At 38.4% G+C, this 15,935-nt stretch overlaps 1 protein-coding gene across 2 annotated transcripts in view; it reads left to right on the plus strand.

The window, feature by feature from the left end:
• The window catches only part of Mtmr6 (Myotubularin related protein 6), a 124,001-nt gene extending 114,909 nt beyond the window's left edge, over positions 1–9,092 (plus strand). For both annotated transcript variants that reach the window (XM_073992534.1, XM_073992533.1), the window contains exons 6-13: positions 3,134–3,363; positions 3,977–4,112; positions 4,176–4,552; positions 4,621–4,747; positions 7,630–7,742; positions 7,806–7,941; positions 8,071–8,196; positions 8,328–9,092. In XM_073992534.1, coding sequence (XP_073848635.1) covers positions 3,134–3,363; positions 3,977–4,112; positions 4,176–4,552; positions 4,621–4,747; positions 7,630–7,742; positions 7,806–7,941; positions 8,071–8,196; positions 8,328–8,465 — 1,383 coding nt within the window. In that variant the 3' untranslated portion in view covers positions 8,466–9,092. The remainder of the gene's footprint in view (positions 1–3,133; positions 3,364–3,976; positions 4,113–4,175; positions 4,553–4,620; positions 4,748–7,629; positions 7,743–7,805; positions 7,942–8,070; positions 8,197–8,327) is intronic.
• The last annotated feature ends 6,843 nt before the right edge of the window (positions 9,093–15,935 follow it).

The raw sequence follows: 15,935 nt of genomic DNA on the forward strand, positions 1-15,935 counted from the left end.
TGACAGGTCCAGGGCTACAAGTACTGTTCTCTTGTGAGGTCTTTTGCTGTTGAGCGACTCAGCTATGGTTGCTGTTATTTCGCAGAGGGCTGTGGTCGTGCTCCTTCCCGCACGGAAACCATGTTGGTGCTCTGCGAGTTGGAGGTGCTGGGAGAAGCTTGGGAGAAGTATGGCTTCCAGGATTTTTATCACCGGAGATAACAGGGTGATTGGCCTGTATGACGATCCTAAGTGTGGGGGCTTCCCCGGTTTGGGGATGGGCATAATTTTGCCTATTTTCCACATATCTGGTATCTCAAGGGAGTTTATGCAGATATTGAAGGTGTGGGCTAGGAAAGAAATGCCTTTGGGACCGATGTGCTTTAGCATTTTGGTGGCCAGACCGTCCGGACCGATGGCCGTCGAGCTTTTGGCAGTTTTGATGGCGTTAGCAACATCTTCTTCGGTTATTTGGATGGGTGGCGTGTCTGGCTTTAAAGACGGGAAGTGGCGTTTCAATTTCCTGCGCGTGTTGTTTCTGTCGGTGGGGTGTTCTACGAATTGACGACAGAAGGAGGAGGCGGTTTTCCCATGGCTTTTGGGAGTGTTGTTGTCAAAACTAACTGCTATTTTGTCGTTTCTCCTTGGATTGGAGAGGTTTTTTATGGTAGACCGAGCCTATCAATTTCATTGTTCAGAGCAGGTATTCTCTGATCAGATGGATCAGTTGCTCTGATAGCAGCGTCCCTTTGATTGGCTAGTCTTGTGGCTTCAGTGGGGAAGTTTGGCCTGATGTTGGGGATGCGTCCCGAGGGAATGATGGTTCTGAAAATTTTTTCACAAGGGGATGTTGCGTTTGTTTGCGGGGTTTTCGTGAACTCGTTTTCTGTGGTTGACGTGAAAAGGTTCCAATCGGCCTTTTCAAAATTGGTGAAAATTCGTTCTTCTGACGAAGAGAACTCTGATTCTGTAGAGACGTTTATGGTTATGGGGAGGTGGTCCGAATTAAGGGCTATGTTTACATGCCACGAGGTGATTGTGGCTAGATCGGGAGTTGTGATGGTTATGTCGGGGGAGCTTCTGCATGTTGCAGTAATGCGTGTAGGGTGGTCCTCGTTTATGACACAGTAGCTCGTGTCATCAATCTGTTGGTCGTTGCCTAGTTCTGAGAACCAGGATTCGTGGTGAGCATTTATATCACCGAGAAGGATGGTGTTTCCCCCATATAGATAGGGTCTTATGTCGGGTTTGAAGCCTGCTGACTCCGGAGGGATGCTGACTCCGGGGGGATGTATATATTTATGAGGTTTAGCTCATTCCCGTCAGTAAGAATTTTTATACCCTGAATTTCTATGTGGGGATCAGGGCTTGAGAGGGGAATGGGACTGTAAGTTATTGAGTCGTGTACAATGAAGGCAATTCCTCCACCAGCGTCTTTTTCACGGTCTTGTCTTATGAGAATGTAGGCAGATGACCTTGTTAGGGTATTTCTGCTGGTCATTTTTGTTTCTTGTACCGCTGCGATATATATTCTTTTCCTATACATGACGTCAGTGACTTCTCTGATTTTACGGGTCAGTCCGTTACAATTCCATTGTATGATTTTGGTTTTGTGGGGCTTGGCAGTTGTTGTTGTGTTGGGGTTATTTGTCAGGGGTGGGGAGGCTAGGCTTGTTTGTGGTGATTTCGAAGGGGTGGGGCTATAGTTTGGGGGTTGGGACCTGCGACAAGAAGGGCCAATGAAATTTGGGATGTAGTTCCCGGAGTTTCTTAGCCCTGAGCATCTTAAGTGCATGTGATGGCCGCAGATTGAGCATTTAACAGGTTTTGCTGTCTTTGTGACAGTTTTCCTGCATATGAGGCTTGGATCAGTCTTGCTTGTCGTATGCGGTGTATTATTTGTGTTTATTGTACCTATATTAGTGTTAGTGCTCATGCTTGTTGACCTAGGACTATTATTAGTACTTTTGGTTTTTGTGGAAATTTGTTGACGCTTGGGGTTAGGGGTTGGGTTGCCTGCGGGTTTAGTTTTATGAGGAATGGGTGTTATTGGTTTGGGTGATGCGATATTGGATGCAGTGTGGTTTGTCATTGAACCTAATTGCATGCAGATAGAGCAGCGGAAAGCATCAATGTAGTCACTTGCCTTCCTGAGCCCTGAGCAACGTAGATGTACCCAGTTTAGGCACTCTCCGCATTAGAACGATCCTCCTTTGCGGGTGATCTTGGTGCAACATACTGGACACATGTAAATCGCCGGACCTGGATTTTGTTCAATGTCTCCGGCAAGTAGGAGTAGGAGATTGAACTGACTCGCCGGAAAAGCCTGTTCAGCTGAGAGAAAATGATGATAGGATAGGGTTGAAAGGATGGAAAAGGTAGAAAAAGAAGAAGTATACATACGTGTGTCCCCTGCGTGGGGTGTTTGCAGTCCTTGGGCAGGTGTGAACCTGCGTCGACAACCCGTACAAAGAACCAACTGCGATGAGGACCGCTCCCGCAGTTGTTGTGCAATTATATGCATGACCAATTATATGCATGACCGATAGGTTTAGGATGCGCAGCTGCCGTGCTGACAGCCACTCCACTCGGAGACCTTGAGGTCCATTGTGATCATCCTGACTATTGAAGTGTGTGTGTTGTGTGTGATGATGATGTTTCTGTTGTGATGTGATGGGGTGTATGTAGGCTATGGATGAGGATGCATGACCGATACTGAGCCGCTTACAATATATTCCGTGTTCGGTGCCATCCACCACTGATAACCTGTCACTTATAAGATGCTTACATGCCCTAAGTATAATGGAGCCCATGTCTGAACTTCAATGAATTCGAACTGCTTTATCCAATGGTTGAAGGTTTAGAATCGCATTCAAGGCAGCATGTGGTGGCTTTAGTAATGGTTAAATAGGGTATACATAATTTGACACACTCCTAAATACGCCTGACTTACTAATACAAAAGTATTATGGTGAGTGAGTGTTTTCAGAGATATGGCTTAAAAAAGGTGAACTTAAAACAACAACACGTTTATCTTCCCTAAATACTTAATTAAAACAAATGTTATCTCGAGCACTTGTCGGAATTAAATATTCTGCATTGTTTTTGCAGAAATTGCATATTTTATTGTTTGTTTATATTATCTCTTTTGTAGATAAATGCTTTGGCAAATCGTGCAGCCGGTAAAGGTTACGAGAATGAGGCATTCTATGAGAATATAAAATTTCATTTTCTTGGTATTGAGAATATTCACACACAAAGGACAAGTTTACAGAAACTGATTGAAGCATGTGAACAGAAAGCACCAACAATGAGTGGTTTCCTGAATGCATTAGAATCATCGGGTTGGTTAAAGCACATACGTTCAATATTGGATACATCAAGGTGAGTGGGAAATACCATAATTGGCGCTTAATTGCAATCTACGCAAAAAATGGATAATTGTTTATATTTCTTATTAGAAATTATCATTTAATCGGCTTAAATTCCTTTAGCGGCACCTAAGGTAGGAAGACAATTTTTTCACCACAGGTAGCGCTTTCTATTCTTATTCCAACGATGTATAATTTTTGTCCCGGAAACGTATTTTGTTCCCATACCCTAGATTTGCACCTGTCCATAGGAGAAAGTCTTAAATCCCCGGCCGAAGGCCGGCTACTTAAGGAAAAATTTACAATTTAAAAGATAGTTTGTTCCCATTCCCGAGATTTGCACCTGTCCATAGGAGAAAGTCTTAAATCCCCGGCCGAAGGCCGGCTACTTAGGGAAAAATTTACAATTTAAAAGAAATTTTGTTCCCATTCCCGAGATTTGCACCTGTCCATAGAACTTTCGAGACCTTTATCTCGGGGAGTGAGTATACATTTCCGGGACAAATGCTATACACCGTTTGAATCAGTAACAAAAGAACTACATGTGGTGAAAATGCCGAATTTTTCCGTCAGGTGCCGCTAAAAGAAATTTGTTCCATTTAATCTAAATGTTCTTCTTTTCTTAGTTTCATTTCAAATGTCGTTGACAAAGGCGTCTCCGTGGTGGTCCATTGTTCGGATGGTTGGGATCGTACCGCACAAGTTTGTTCGTTGGCTGCTTTGATGTTGGATCCATATTATCGTACAATAAAAGGCTTTCAGGTTAGTCATGAGAAGGTAAAATCTAACAAATGAACAACATTAAGATAAATTATTTTCTTACAGGCTCTCATCGAAAAGGATTGGTTAGCCTTTGGTCACAAATTCAGCGATCGTTGTGGCCACATACAAAATGATCCGCGCGAAGTCTCCCCAATATTTACACAATTTTTAGATTGCACGTGGCAGTTGATGTCACAGCGTAGTGATGCTTTTGAATTCAACGAACGTTTCCTCCTTATCTTGCACGATCATGTACATTCCTGTCAGTTTGGCACATTTGTGGGTAATTGTGAAAAGGATCGCTTAGATCTACAATTAGCCAAGAGGACCTTCTCCCTTTGGGGTTATATGTCGAATCATTTGAATGAATATATCAACCCATTGTATAAACCCGATGTGGATGAGACAATTAAACCAAATTTGGCACCACAGTGTATTAAGTAAGTAGAAGATAAGGTTTTGGCATATTTCATTAAATTAAAAAAATATATATTTTCTCCTTCAATAGGTTCTGGCGTGGTATGTATAGCCGTTTTGAAAGTGGTGTCCATCCTCGAGAACCATTGGGCGATCTTTTGCTAGCCAGTAAGGATCACACAACTTCGTTGGAGGATCATGTACAACATTTAACAAAGGTAACACAGACATTATTGAGTTGACCCCGCTATCAAAATAAAAAATTGTATTACATATAGCTACGGGGGCCAATATCTTTTGGCGAATATAAGGAACGTTTTTGTATTTTCGATACAGTTTTCAGACCATTTCGAGTCAAAACAAATATAAAAAGTATCAGTCGGATTTGCCGTCAGAGATATTTCCTCAGCATGTGTGAATTGAAATTTTCATTTATGGACAAATCGAATACCGGCTACACAACCAAAATCCTTTATGTATTTAGGGGGTTTTCAGGATTTTGTTCCGTATAAACTTCACGACAAAAATATTGATTTGAATTAATGCTCAAAAGTTTCCATTTTGGAAGTGAATCTTATTTTGGCAGTCATTCCGTTCGATAGTTGGTCACCGTACAATTTATAGCTTTTGGACCATTTATCAGGTATCATCGACTTGCCTATGAAAAACATAATATCGCTGTAAACAGAACTGTAATGAGTACCTTCTGTAAAAATTTTCAAAGAATTCTCGTACAAACAAAAATGTTGAAAATTTGTGTGGGTGGTACCCCAAAGAGGTTACCGATATAGTCCATTTTAGAAGATAAACAAAATTTAGACAAAATATTTTAAAGTTACGACCAAATCAGTTACTTCATTTAAAATGTATCGTGCTTATTATTTTAACGAATATTTTTTAACATTTGTGGGGAAGGTACCAGAAGGAGAGGATTGATAAACACCATCTTCGAACTTTATCTAAGATTCCGAGAAATATTCGGGAAAATTCTGAGACACACTTCACTTCTCACTTCACACCTCAAGCATTTTGTTCACCCCATTCACGCTTATTTTTCGAGTATTTTATGGACGGACTAGGGTGTACTCTTCTTTTTAAATACCGTAATGAATCTGCGAGAACATGTGGTGAACAAAATGCTTGAGGCGTGAAGTGTGTTTCAGAACATACCCGATTGTGACATGACCCGTTTCACCGTGGTGCAGAGGTATGCACACCGGCAAAATACCCCACAGTATAATGTTGGCGACATATCCTAAGTATTTCAGCCATGTAAAAGCTTCTCTACATATCATTGAGCTAATATAAGTCGGGTTGCACACATTGATAAGAGAGTAATCTCCATTGTCCCTTCTAGAATGTTTGTGGAACACTTATTATGATATGCCAAGTTTGGACCAACGCAGCATCCAATTCGAGGATTGTCGTGCGCACCAGCAAACCCAAAAGGTGGGTGACTTGAAGAATAGACATCCCTTCAATATCAGGCCTTTCAAATGGAAATTGTAGTCAATAGAAGCACCTTTAAAGGATTTATTCTATAGAGAGAAGCCCCTTCGGTTTTAATCATTAGAAGCGCCTTGAAAGGATTATTCTATAGAGAGAAGCCCCTTCAAAGGAGCCTCCTTAGTAGAGGTGGCAAACTATGGATAGTCGGACTAGGGTTTTAATCACTACTACCGTAAAGCTCTGCCTATATCGAACTCAGAAGCAACAAGTAAAAAAGTGTCAGTCGGCTTGGCCGACAGAGACATGCCCTCAGCCTCGGACCTAAAGAATAGAAGTAACACACAATACTTCTGGCATCAATATAATACGATGTACAACGTTTGAACCAAATCGGTTGCACCCTTCGAGGGTTATCTTACGTACTAACCAGTTAATTGGTGCCGGCAAGCTGTTTTGGAGCTTTTGGACCATTATTTCAAGAAGTAAGGACTTGCTCCTGAAAGCACATGTACCGTCTTAATGGGGAAAGCTAATACAAGTTGTTACAATAAAAACCAAAGGGATTCGAAGTCCAAATTTTGGACCGATTCGGCTGATCCGTTCGCTCCAGCCACTACACATGGTGTCATAGGGGTATTTTAAACTCTTCGGACTATTTTCTCAGAAAGTACGGACTTTCCCCTGAAAAGACGTGTACTCTCAGGGAATACAAGTTGTTACAAAAAGAAGCAACACGTTTTGATAGCAGGCCTTAAACTGCTCTCTTCACAAATTTTGTGTGGGAAGTTCTCGAAGGAGTGGACCTATATAGTCCATATTCGAACCTGATCTATGTCCCGTAGAGATATCAGGATACGAAAAGTATGGACCAAATCGGTTACTCCCTTCAAGAATTATGGTTCGCACTATTTTTCCGAACATTTTTAAACTTTTTTGGGGGTGGAGGTACCTGAAGGAGTGGCCGTTAAGTTTGCGCAAAATATTATGATCGCCAAATTTTAAATCGGTTCGAGAATTATCGTGCGCTTCAGTCACTACACATGATGCCATATGGGGTTTTTAAATCTTTCGGACTATATTCTCAGGAAGTATTGACTTGTCCCTTAAACAACTTATACCGTCGTAACGGCGGCGGCGAAAACAAGTTGTTGCAAAAAATCAAAGCGATTCGAGATCAGGTCTTATACTGCACTTTTCCGAAATTTTGTGTGGGAGGTACCCGAAGGAGTGGACCGATATAGTCCATATTCGAATCTTACCAATGTCTGGTAGAAATATTACGATGAGTTTGGACCAAATAGGTAACTCCCTTTGAACTTTTGTTTGGGAGGTACCCGAAGGAGTGGACCTATATGGTCCATCTTCGAACTTAAACGAAGTTTGGAAAAAATATTACGAAAGCCAAATTTTGGATCGAATCGGTTGATCCGTTCGAGAGAGCGTATATACCCTCTTTTGCCTAAAGGCTAAAGGGTATACAAATCTCAACTATTTAAGTTGACGGTCTCTTTTTAAAGATCACCCTCTTAATGTATTTATTTGGCAACTGACAACATCACTCAACAACATTGGCATTCCATAATAAGCCGCAAATATGTACCCTTTAAGAAAACAACATTTTTAATTTATCGACTTATTTCATTTTCAACAGCGTATTACTAGCTTTAAGAATTACATTTCTAAATCCGCCAAGAAAATACAAGATGCTACATCCTCGAAATCAACAACCAAAGAATCTTCGGCAACGGATACCAATGATAATAAGTAAGAATTTGAATAGCAGATGTGAGATTAAATTTAAAACTAAACGTTTCTTTTTTCTATCAGATATAATTATGATAAGAAAATGAGCGAATTATCATCGGCAGATGATGATCATCCATTGAAGCCGGCAGGAGGCGGTAGTGGTGGTGCTAATACCAGCGTCAATAGCAGTGGTGGTATGTCTTTTGCTAGCTTATCGGTAAGTTTATAACCATATCAATGATTTTTGTATGAAAATTTTGCCTATTAGGACGAAGATTATTTTAATTAATATTAGTTTAATTAAGACTTTTTTATATTTTGTCTAACAATTCAATTTTATTTTTAGCTCTCCGATGAAGTCGATCCCAGTACAATAAATGAAGAAATCAATTCGGTAGCTATTGATTGGAAATCAATGCGTAATGTTACAGCTTGTTCTTGCTCAACACCATTCGATCAATTTAGTAAGAAGGTAGGTAATATATTTTCCTTCAATGAGATGTTGTTTATTTGAAATATAATTTAAAACAATCCTACAACTGCTATAACCTTTCATTATTCCATTGAAAATCCTAAAAAAATAAATACTTCATTTCTTTCCAGACCCATTGCTGGAAATGTGGTGAAATTTTCTGTGAACGATGTATTGACAAAAATATTCCTTTACCGGGGCAGGATAGTGGTAAACCTGTACCAGTGTGTCGTACGTGTTTTCGTCTGGTACAGAAGATTAGCCCATAAATTTATGATGAAACACAAATTGTTTAGTCATACGGAATTCCTGTATCGCTTATATACCAAGCGGAAGTCTGCTGTGTTAAATGTTTGGGATAATTAAGAAAAAGAAACTGATAACTGATGAATATGTAAAAGTAAATATTTATATAACAAAATAAGGATGCTTACTAAATGGACGCTATTTATTTTGCCCGCCTTAGATGATAATGGGGCTGCTGAAGGCGTGTAAGTAAAGTAAGTTTATAAAATGACTGTATATGGAAATTCTATGAATCTGTCTGTCTCTCTCTCTCTCTCAATGGTAAAAGATACCACAAGAATTGCAACAATAATATTAATTATAATTAAGCATGGCTATTTTGTTGTGTATATATCAAGTATACGATATGCTTGTGTATAGAATCAAAAAAGGAAAAAGAAAACAAAAAAATACTAAAATCAACTAATAATACAAAACACAATTATTTAAGAGAAACAAATATTCAAGTTACTACAAAATCAAGAAATTATTAAATTATATTATATTTGAAAATGCATTTTAAATTAAACAAAAATACAAACCAACAGTATGACATTATATTATAATTCTATAGAAAATTTTCATTAAATTGTTAGTTTTCAAAAAAAAAATGAAACACAACAAACTTCTTCCTCATTATTGTTACTTTTTTTTAGAACTTATACACTTCTCAGAAGACTAACAGCCTGTTTCTGTATGTCGAAACGAAAATGTGTGTGAATGAAACACGCCCAAACTCGTGTGTGTTTTTCAAATTTGTTTTTTGTTTTAAAGCAAAAGCATGGGTAGCACACCAGCTATTCGAATATGAAGTGTCAAATTCCTTTATAAAAAAAAATATTTTTGTTGTAATTTCCCCAACTACATAGAGAAAGTTTTGACATAACATATTCAAAATTTTACAAAACCACTACCTTGGTAATTGTGCCATGAGTAAAAGCAAAGGTAAAAATCATGGTACAATAAAGTAGAGGTAGGCAAGGTATGAAAATCGTTGAAAAATACAACTCTACAGCCATGGCATAAAACGTCAAATGGCATGGTACAACAAAAAAGGTAGATGTATCTACATCGTTTGCCCGTTTTACAAAAACATATGGAATTTAAAACTTCACTGTTTATATGTTAAATGTACCAAATAGAGTAAAAAATAACAATTACTTTAGAAAAGTTCAAAAATAGCAAAATTTGTACCCAAACTTATGACAGTGAAAAAAAATCATTCTCTTATCTTCTACTTGGCAAGTTTGGCTGATCTAACATCTACCATGGTAAAAATATTTCGAAAACTAAAGTTTGGGCGTTTTTCATTCGCACACATTTTCATTTCGACATACAGAAACAGGCTGTAAATTATACACATGTTTTTTTATTTCGCAAAATATATTTTTAATTTTGTTTTATTTTTTTTTATTATTTCATGAGTTTTTTAATGTAAAATTATTTTAAGTAGTTGAGTATTTTTATAGTTCAAATTTCAAGTTTTGTTTTATTTTAATAAGTTGAAGAGATATTTCAGCACAAAAACAACATCATATTTTATTTAGTATTTCATTAAACTATTTTATTATTCAAATTGAGTGTGAAAAAACTATTCAAAAAAAAAATAAAATATTAACCAATCTACTTTTTACCATATCTTTATTTGGCTATATAAATAACAGTGACCTCCATATATTGAAACCGTTTTTCCAAAATTGCAGCTAATTTGCTTCAAAATTGTTACCAAAATCATTAAATATCCACAAATTGGTCGGTTATAGCAAAATCGAAAGGACATTTTTGATTCAATAAAAATGTAAGGGGTCGATTATGTATAGCAACTCAACTGTACTTGCGTTGCCCGAAAATAAAATCATGCAATTAAAATGAGCAAAAAGACGGACATTTTTGTCAAATTCAATCAAAATCAGTGTTTTGAACCTTCAGCTATTAATTTAATTGTAAAAAGTATAAATTTTAATGCGGAAATAGAACGCAACTGGAGTTGGGCTGCTATCCATAATCGACCCCTAATACAGTAGAATCGATATAACTCGTATCTCGATCAATTAAAAAAAAAAACTGAACAATTCGTAATAAACTGTCATTCCCTTGCAGCGAGTTCCTTCTCATTTTAGGGCCCTGCAGAGCAATAAACGTAGATTTAAAAAAAAAATATTTGGGAATTTCTATAGCAATAAATGTGGGTTTTTAAATAATATTTTGTAGAGACTTCTATAAACCAGGGGGTTTAAAGAATACACGACGCTCTTGAAACAATTTTAAATGGAAGGTGCTTACACCTGGGAAGTTTTCGCGGATTCTGAAACTACAATGTTCATAGATGAGAAAAATCAAAAAACAAAAAAAAATCGCCGGAGCGTTTTTTAAATAAATTGCGATTTAAATTGACATTTTTAGAGGTTGTTTAGGTTTACACGATTTTCTTAGAAACCGAAAGTCTTATCAAAATGGGACTAAAGAAAATGTTGTAGCTATGAAAATTCTCTACAAGATCGGCTTTTATGGCATTTTCGTAGTTTTTACCAGTTTTGAGATATAGAAGTTCAAATTGGGACAATGCACTGACTGTATCGTTCCTTATAAAACAATGTCATGAAGGGTGCGCCTTAACTAACTTTTGACGAAAACCGCTTACACAGGGAAAGTTTTTGTGAATTCTGAAACAGCAATGTTCATAGATGAAAAAATTCCAAAAACAAGATAAAATCGCTGTAGGGATTTTTAAACAAATCGCGGTCAAAATTCACATTTTTATGTTTTTTTTTTTAGGTTTTCACGATTTTGCTTGGAAACCGCAAGTCCAATCAAAATGGAGCTAAAGAAAATGTTGTAGCTGTGAAAATTCTCTAGAGGATTGACCTCTATCATTTGTTCCCAGCCTGTACCATTTTTGAGATAAAGAAGCTCAGTTTACATTTTTAGGTTTTTTTTGTTAGGGTTTCGCGATTTTGCTTGAGTACGGAAAGTCTTATCGATATGGGACCTGAGAAAATCTTAAATCAGAATTGAATTGAATTTGAATTGTCCCAATTTGAACTTCTATATCTCAAAAACCGTAAAACCGACGAGAAATCTATAAAGGTCAATCTTGTAGAGAATTTTCATAGCTACAACATTTTCTTTAGTTCCATTTTGATAGGACTTGCGGTTTCTAAGCAAAATCGTGAAAACCTAAACAACCTCTAAAAATGTCAACTTAAATCGCGATTTATTTAAAAAGCGCTCCGGCGATTTTTTTTTTTTTTTTTTTGATTTTTCTCATCTATAAACATTGTAGTTTCAGAATCCGCAAAAACTTCCGAGGTGTAAGTACCTTCCATTTAAAATTGTTTCAAGAGCACCGTGAATATTTTTTAGGAACTTCAAGGGCAATAAACGGTGATTTATTAAAGAATATTTTTTAGAAACTTCCAGAGCAATAAACTTTAATTTCTTAAAGAATATTTTTGAGGACATATAGAGCAACAAGCCTGGATTTTTTAAAGAATATTTTTAGGGACTTCAAGAGCAATAAGCTTGGATTTTTTAAAGAATATTTTTAGGGACTTCAAGAGCAATAAGCTTAGATTTGTTTAAAGAATATTTTTAGGGACCTCAAGTGCAATAAACTTGTTTTTTAAATACATACGATAAATGATGTGCCTCATCGAAATAATGGTTTTGGGCCCAAATACGTTTGGACTAAATCCGTTTCAGGCAATTTGGAGTCGATTTAGCAATGTCCGTCCGTCTGTCTGGCTGGGGCGGACGATAACATTCGAACAGATCAATCAATTTGGTCATCAAGTAATATTTCTTCCAAACTTAGATCAAGTTCAAAGTGGGAGGTACCCGAAGGACTGGACCTATATTGTCCATATTCAAACTTGATTTAACTGTGAGAAAACAAGTAAGAAAGTATCAATCAGCTGTGTCGACAGAAATATACCTTCAGCCTTGGACCTAGGTTAAAAAGGTTAGGTTAGGTTAAAGGACGCGTAGCTGTCATATTGGACAGCCACTTCACTCGGAGACCTTATGGTCCATTGTGTTCATCCTGTAGGGAGGTTTGAAAGAGAAGAAATGTATATTACATGGAAAAGAAGAATAGATGTCAAGGAAAGAATTAAGCAAGGTAATGAAGTAAAAGAGTATTAATGGTAGAGAAGTCATTGAAAATGATCATTTAGATATAAGGGCGAGAGAGGAGAGTTTGCCATGCTAAGGCGCATTGGTTGGTTCTCGTTGAAGCCATTTTAGACCTTTGGCCAAAAGAAGTAGTTTCGTCGGCTCGACTTGGCAGAACGTTGTCAGAGATGTTGTGGTGTGTTCACCCACAGTTCGAAGTCTCCTGGTCATGAGCACTGGACAACGACATAATAAGTGCTCAATCGTCTCCGTCTCTTCTTCATCTTCGCATAATCTGTAGTAGTCGGTAGTGTCGTCTCTATCCCATCTGCAGGTTAGAGATCTTATCCTGCAGTGTCTTGTGATTGTTCCAACCATTAATTTTAGATCGGATTTCTTCATGGAGAGAAGGGAATAGTTCTTCGCTGAGATAGGTTGGGCCAGATTGCCGTTGATACCTTGCAACCGGGTTCATTGTTCCAAATCTGACCAGCCTTGTCCCGGTAAACTTGTTCTAGCTGCCGCATGAAATGACACAAGGGTGGCTTGATAGAGTTGTCGATTTCAATGTCGGTTGACTCCGATCCGCTACGTGCCAGCTCATCCGCTATCTCATTGCCTTCGATATTGCAGTGACCCGGGACCCAGCATAAGGTAACGATTGATTTTAGGTCTTCCAGAGCTTTCCTGCAGTCCAAGACCGCAGCAGACTTGATTGAGTGGGATTTAAGTGATTTAAGGACCGCCTGACTATCCACGTAGATAGTCACCGGTCCAGTTATGTCCCCTTTTTATTGCTTATCAACTCTGCAGCTTTCTTAACTGCAAAGATTTCGGCCTGGAATACACTAGAATGTTCGTTCAACCTATATGAGAGCCGTAAATTTAGGGCATCGCTGTAGACGCCTGCACCTGTTCCTCACTCTGAGTTCGATTCAGGGTCAGCGTCCGTTCCAAAAGGGCGAGTTGTTGTCTACTTTGTTCGTTGAGACTATCATCGACCAAATTTTGGATCGGTGAAACCTTTCCATCTTGTCCGTACCCTTCCGGATTACTAGTCCTGTCCGACCGAGTTTCATCAGTTCCGGTTATGTGGGAATCATAGTCCATGGGCATAGCAAAATTGTTGTCATCATTGGGATTTGGGGTTGTTTGGGTTTTATTAAATTTTTCGAGATCCATACGTCATTGAATATATTGGGGATAGGAGGTTAACCATAGCATAGCCCTCCAGTACCATGGCAAGGACTTGACAACTAAGCCTATACTGCATTGATTCGCCCAGGTATCAATGAGGCTCCGTTCTAATACAGTTGGAACCCTAACTGCAAACCTTGAACACCGATAGGCACGAGTTCGTAGGAGATCGCTACGTGGGTAACCTTTGGTCGGTCACAATTTCCCCCACTCAACGTTCCAGAGTAGTTGAGTAGAGGAAATTGTGACCTTAAGCCCTCGCATCGCTTCAAGATTGTTACCCCTGGCGAGGGAACCTAAAGAAAAGGTTTTTTTTTTTGGACTTGCCCCACAAAAAAGAGCCGCAACACAATGTGTTACAAAAAAAATGAAAACAATCCCAATCGAGTCTTTAAACTTCACTCTTTCCAAATTTTGTGTGAGAGGTACCCGAAAGAGTGGACCGATGTAATCAATCGGGTATGTTCTGAGACACACTTTACATCTCACTTCACGCCTCAAGCATTTTGTTCACCCAATTTACGCTTATTTTTCGAGTATTTTATGGATGGACTAGGGTGTAATCTTGTTTTTAAATATGTACCCTAATGAAATTGAGTGGACAAAATGCTTGAGGCGTGAAGTGAGAGGTGAAGTGTGTCTCAGAACATACACGAATATTCAAATATTCAACGTTTGAACCAAATCGGTTTCTCCGTTAGAGGGTTATCTTACGAACTACCCAGTTCAGTTTGTGCTTTAGAAGCTGTTGGGCCATTATCTCAGGAAGTGTGACGAACTCGTTGTAAAAAAAAAATGTCAAAACGATCCGAAACGAGCTGTACCGATTTAGTCCATATTCAAACATGATATATGCCTGGAAGTAATATTGCCATAGGCAAAGTTATGACCAATTCGGTTACTATCTTCGAGAGTTATCGCGCGCACCATTTTAGCGAAAAAATTTTAACTTTTGTGGGGGAGGTACGGGAAGGAATGGATCGGACATGGTCTATCTTCGAACTTAAACTAAGTTTGTACAAAATATTACGATACCCATCATTTGAACCAAATTAAACCACATTTACATTGTATTTACCCCAGCGATATACATCAGTGACCACCAGATTGGTTGGACAACCTCCATATTGAAGGGTATCAAAATGTCCTAGACACGGCCCATTCTACTTCTTCATCTTTCTTAGGATAATGGGTCTCCTGAATGTGTTATGTTCTACAATTTCGAAATATTGCAATGTATTAAGTCCAGCCAATGGAGTGCTCTTGATGGCTCCCGTTATGTAGATTAAAGTTGAACGCTGTTCAGTTTAGTCTGAATTGCTTAAAATTGACAGACAAGACATTCACATCCTTTGTATAATCTAAGGTCAGAGCCCCCACCCTTTATACGTGGTGCTCTGGAAGTCCCTTCTGCGTTGCATATTTCCCCCGGTAAAAGAAATCTTTCGCTTTTACTCCTTACTTACTTAGCTGGCCCATTACAGAACATTTGTTCCCTAAGCCGAACTGCTCCATCGAAGCATTGGCCTGCCAGTTTTGCGTGTACCGCCATGTGTCCCATATTTATACGCCTTTTTAACGGGTTCATCGTCGTTCGTTCTTATGATATGTCCTAGCCAACGCAATCGTTGCATCTCGATACGTTTATCTACACTAATGTAGTTGTATAGCAGATACAGCTTGTGGTTCATACGACTTCGATATTCGCCGTCAACGCAGATTGGCCCGTAGGTCTTTTAAAGAAATTTTTACTCCTATTGATAAATATTACGTGCTTTGATTTCGTTGGATTTTCCCCGAGGTAATCTTTAGTGGTTATCGAACCGAATAACAGCATTTTGCTTAATCTGCTGCAGATATTATACACTTTTACCGCGGATCAAGCTACCTAAATCATCGATATAAGCAAAAATTTTAGTTGGAAAGGGGGTGCTGGACGGAAGTTCTACTGTTTCCAATCCGAAATTTATCTATGTACTTCGTAAGCGTTTTGGGTACTTTGAAAGAATTTCCGCGAACCCTAAAGATCAACCACACGGATGTTAAGATAGGCTGGCAGAAGCCTGTCCTTATCCCGTCAGCGATATTCGTGGGAAATAGTTTTAAGTCTTTGCAAAATATGAATGGACACATTGAAAGAGGAC

This window comes from Musca autumnalis, unplaced genomic scaffold (assembly GCF_047663935.1).
Source record: "Musca autumnalis isolate F117 unplaced genomic scaffold, ASM4766393v1 scaffold_5, whole genome shotgun sequence".
NCBI classification, from domain to species: Eukaryota; Metazoa; Arthropoda; class Insecta; order Diptera; family Muscidae; genus Musca; species Musca autumnalis.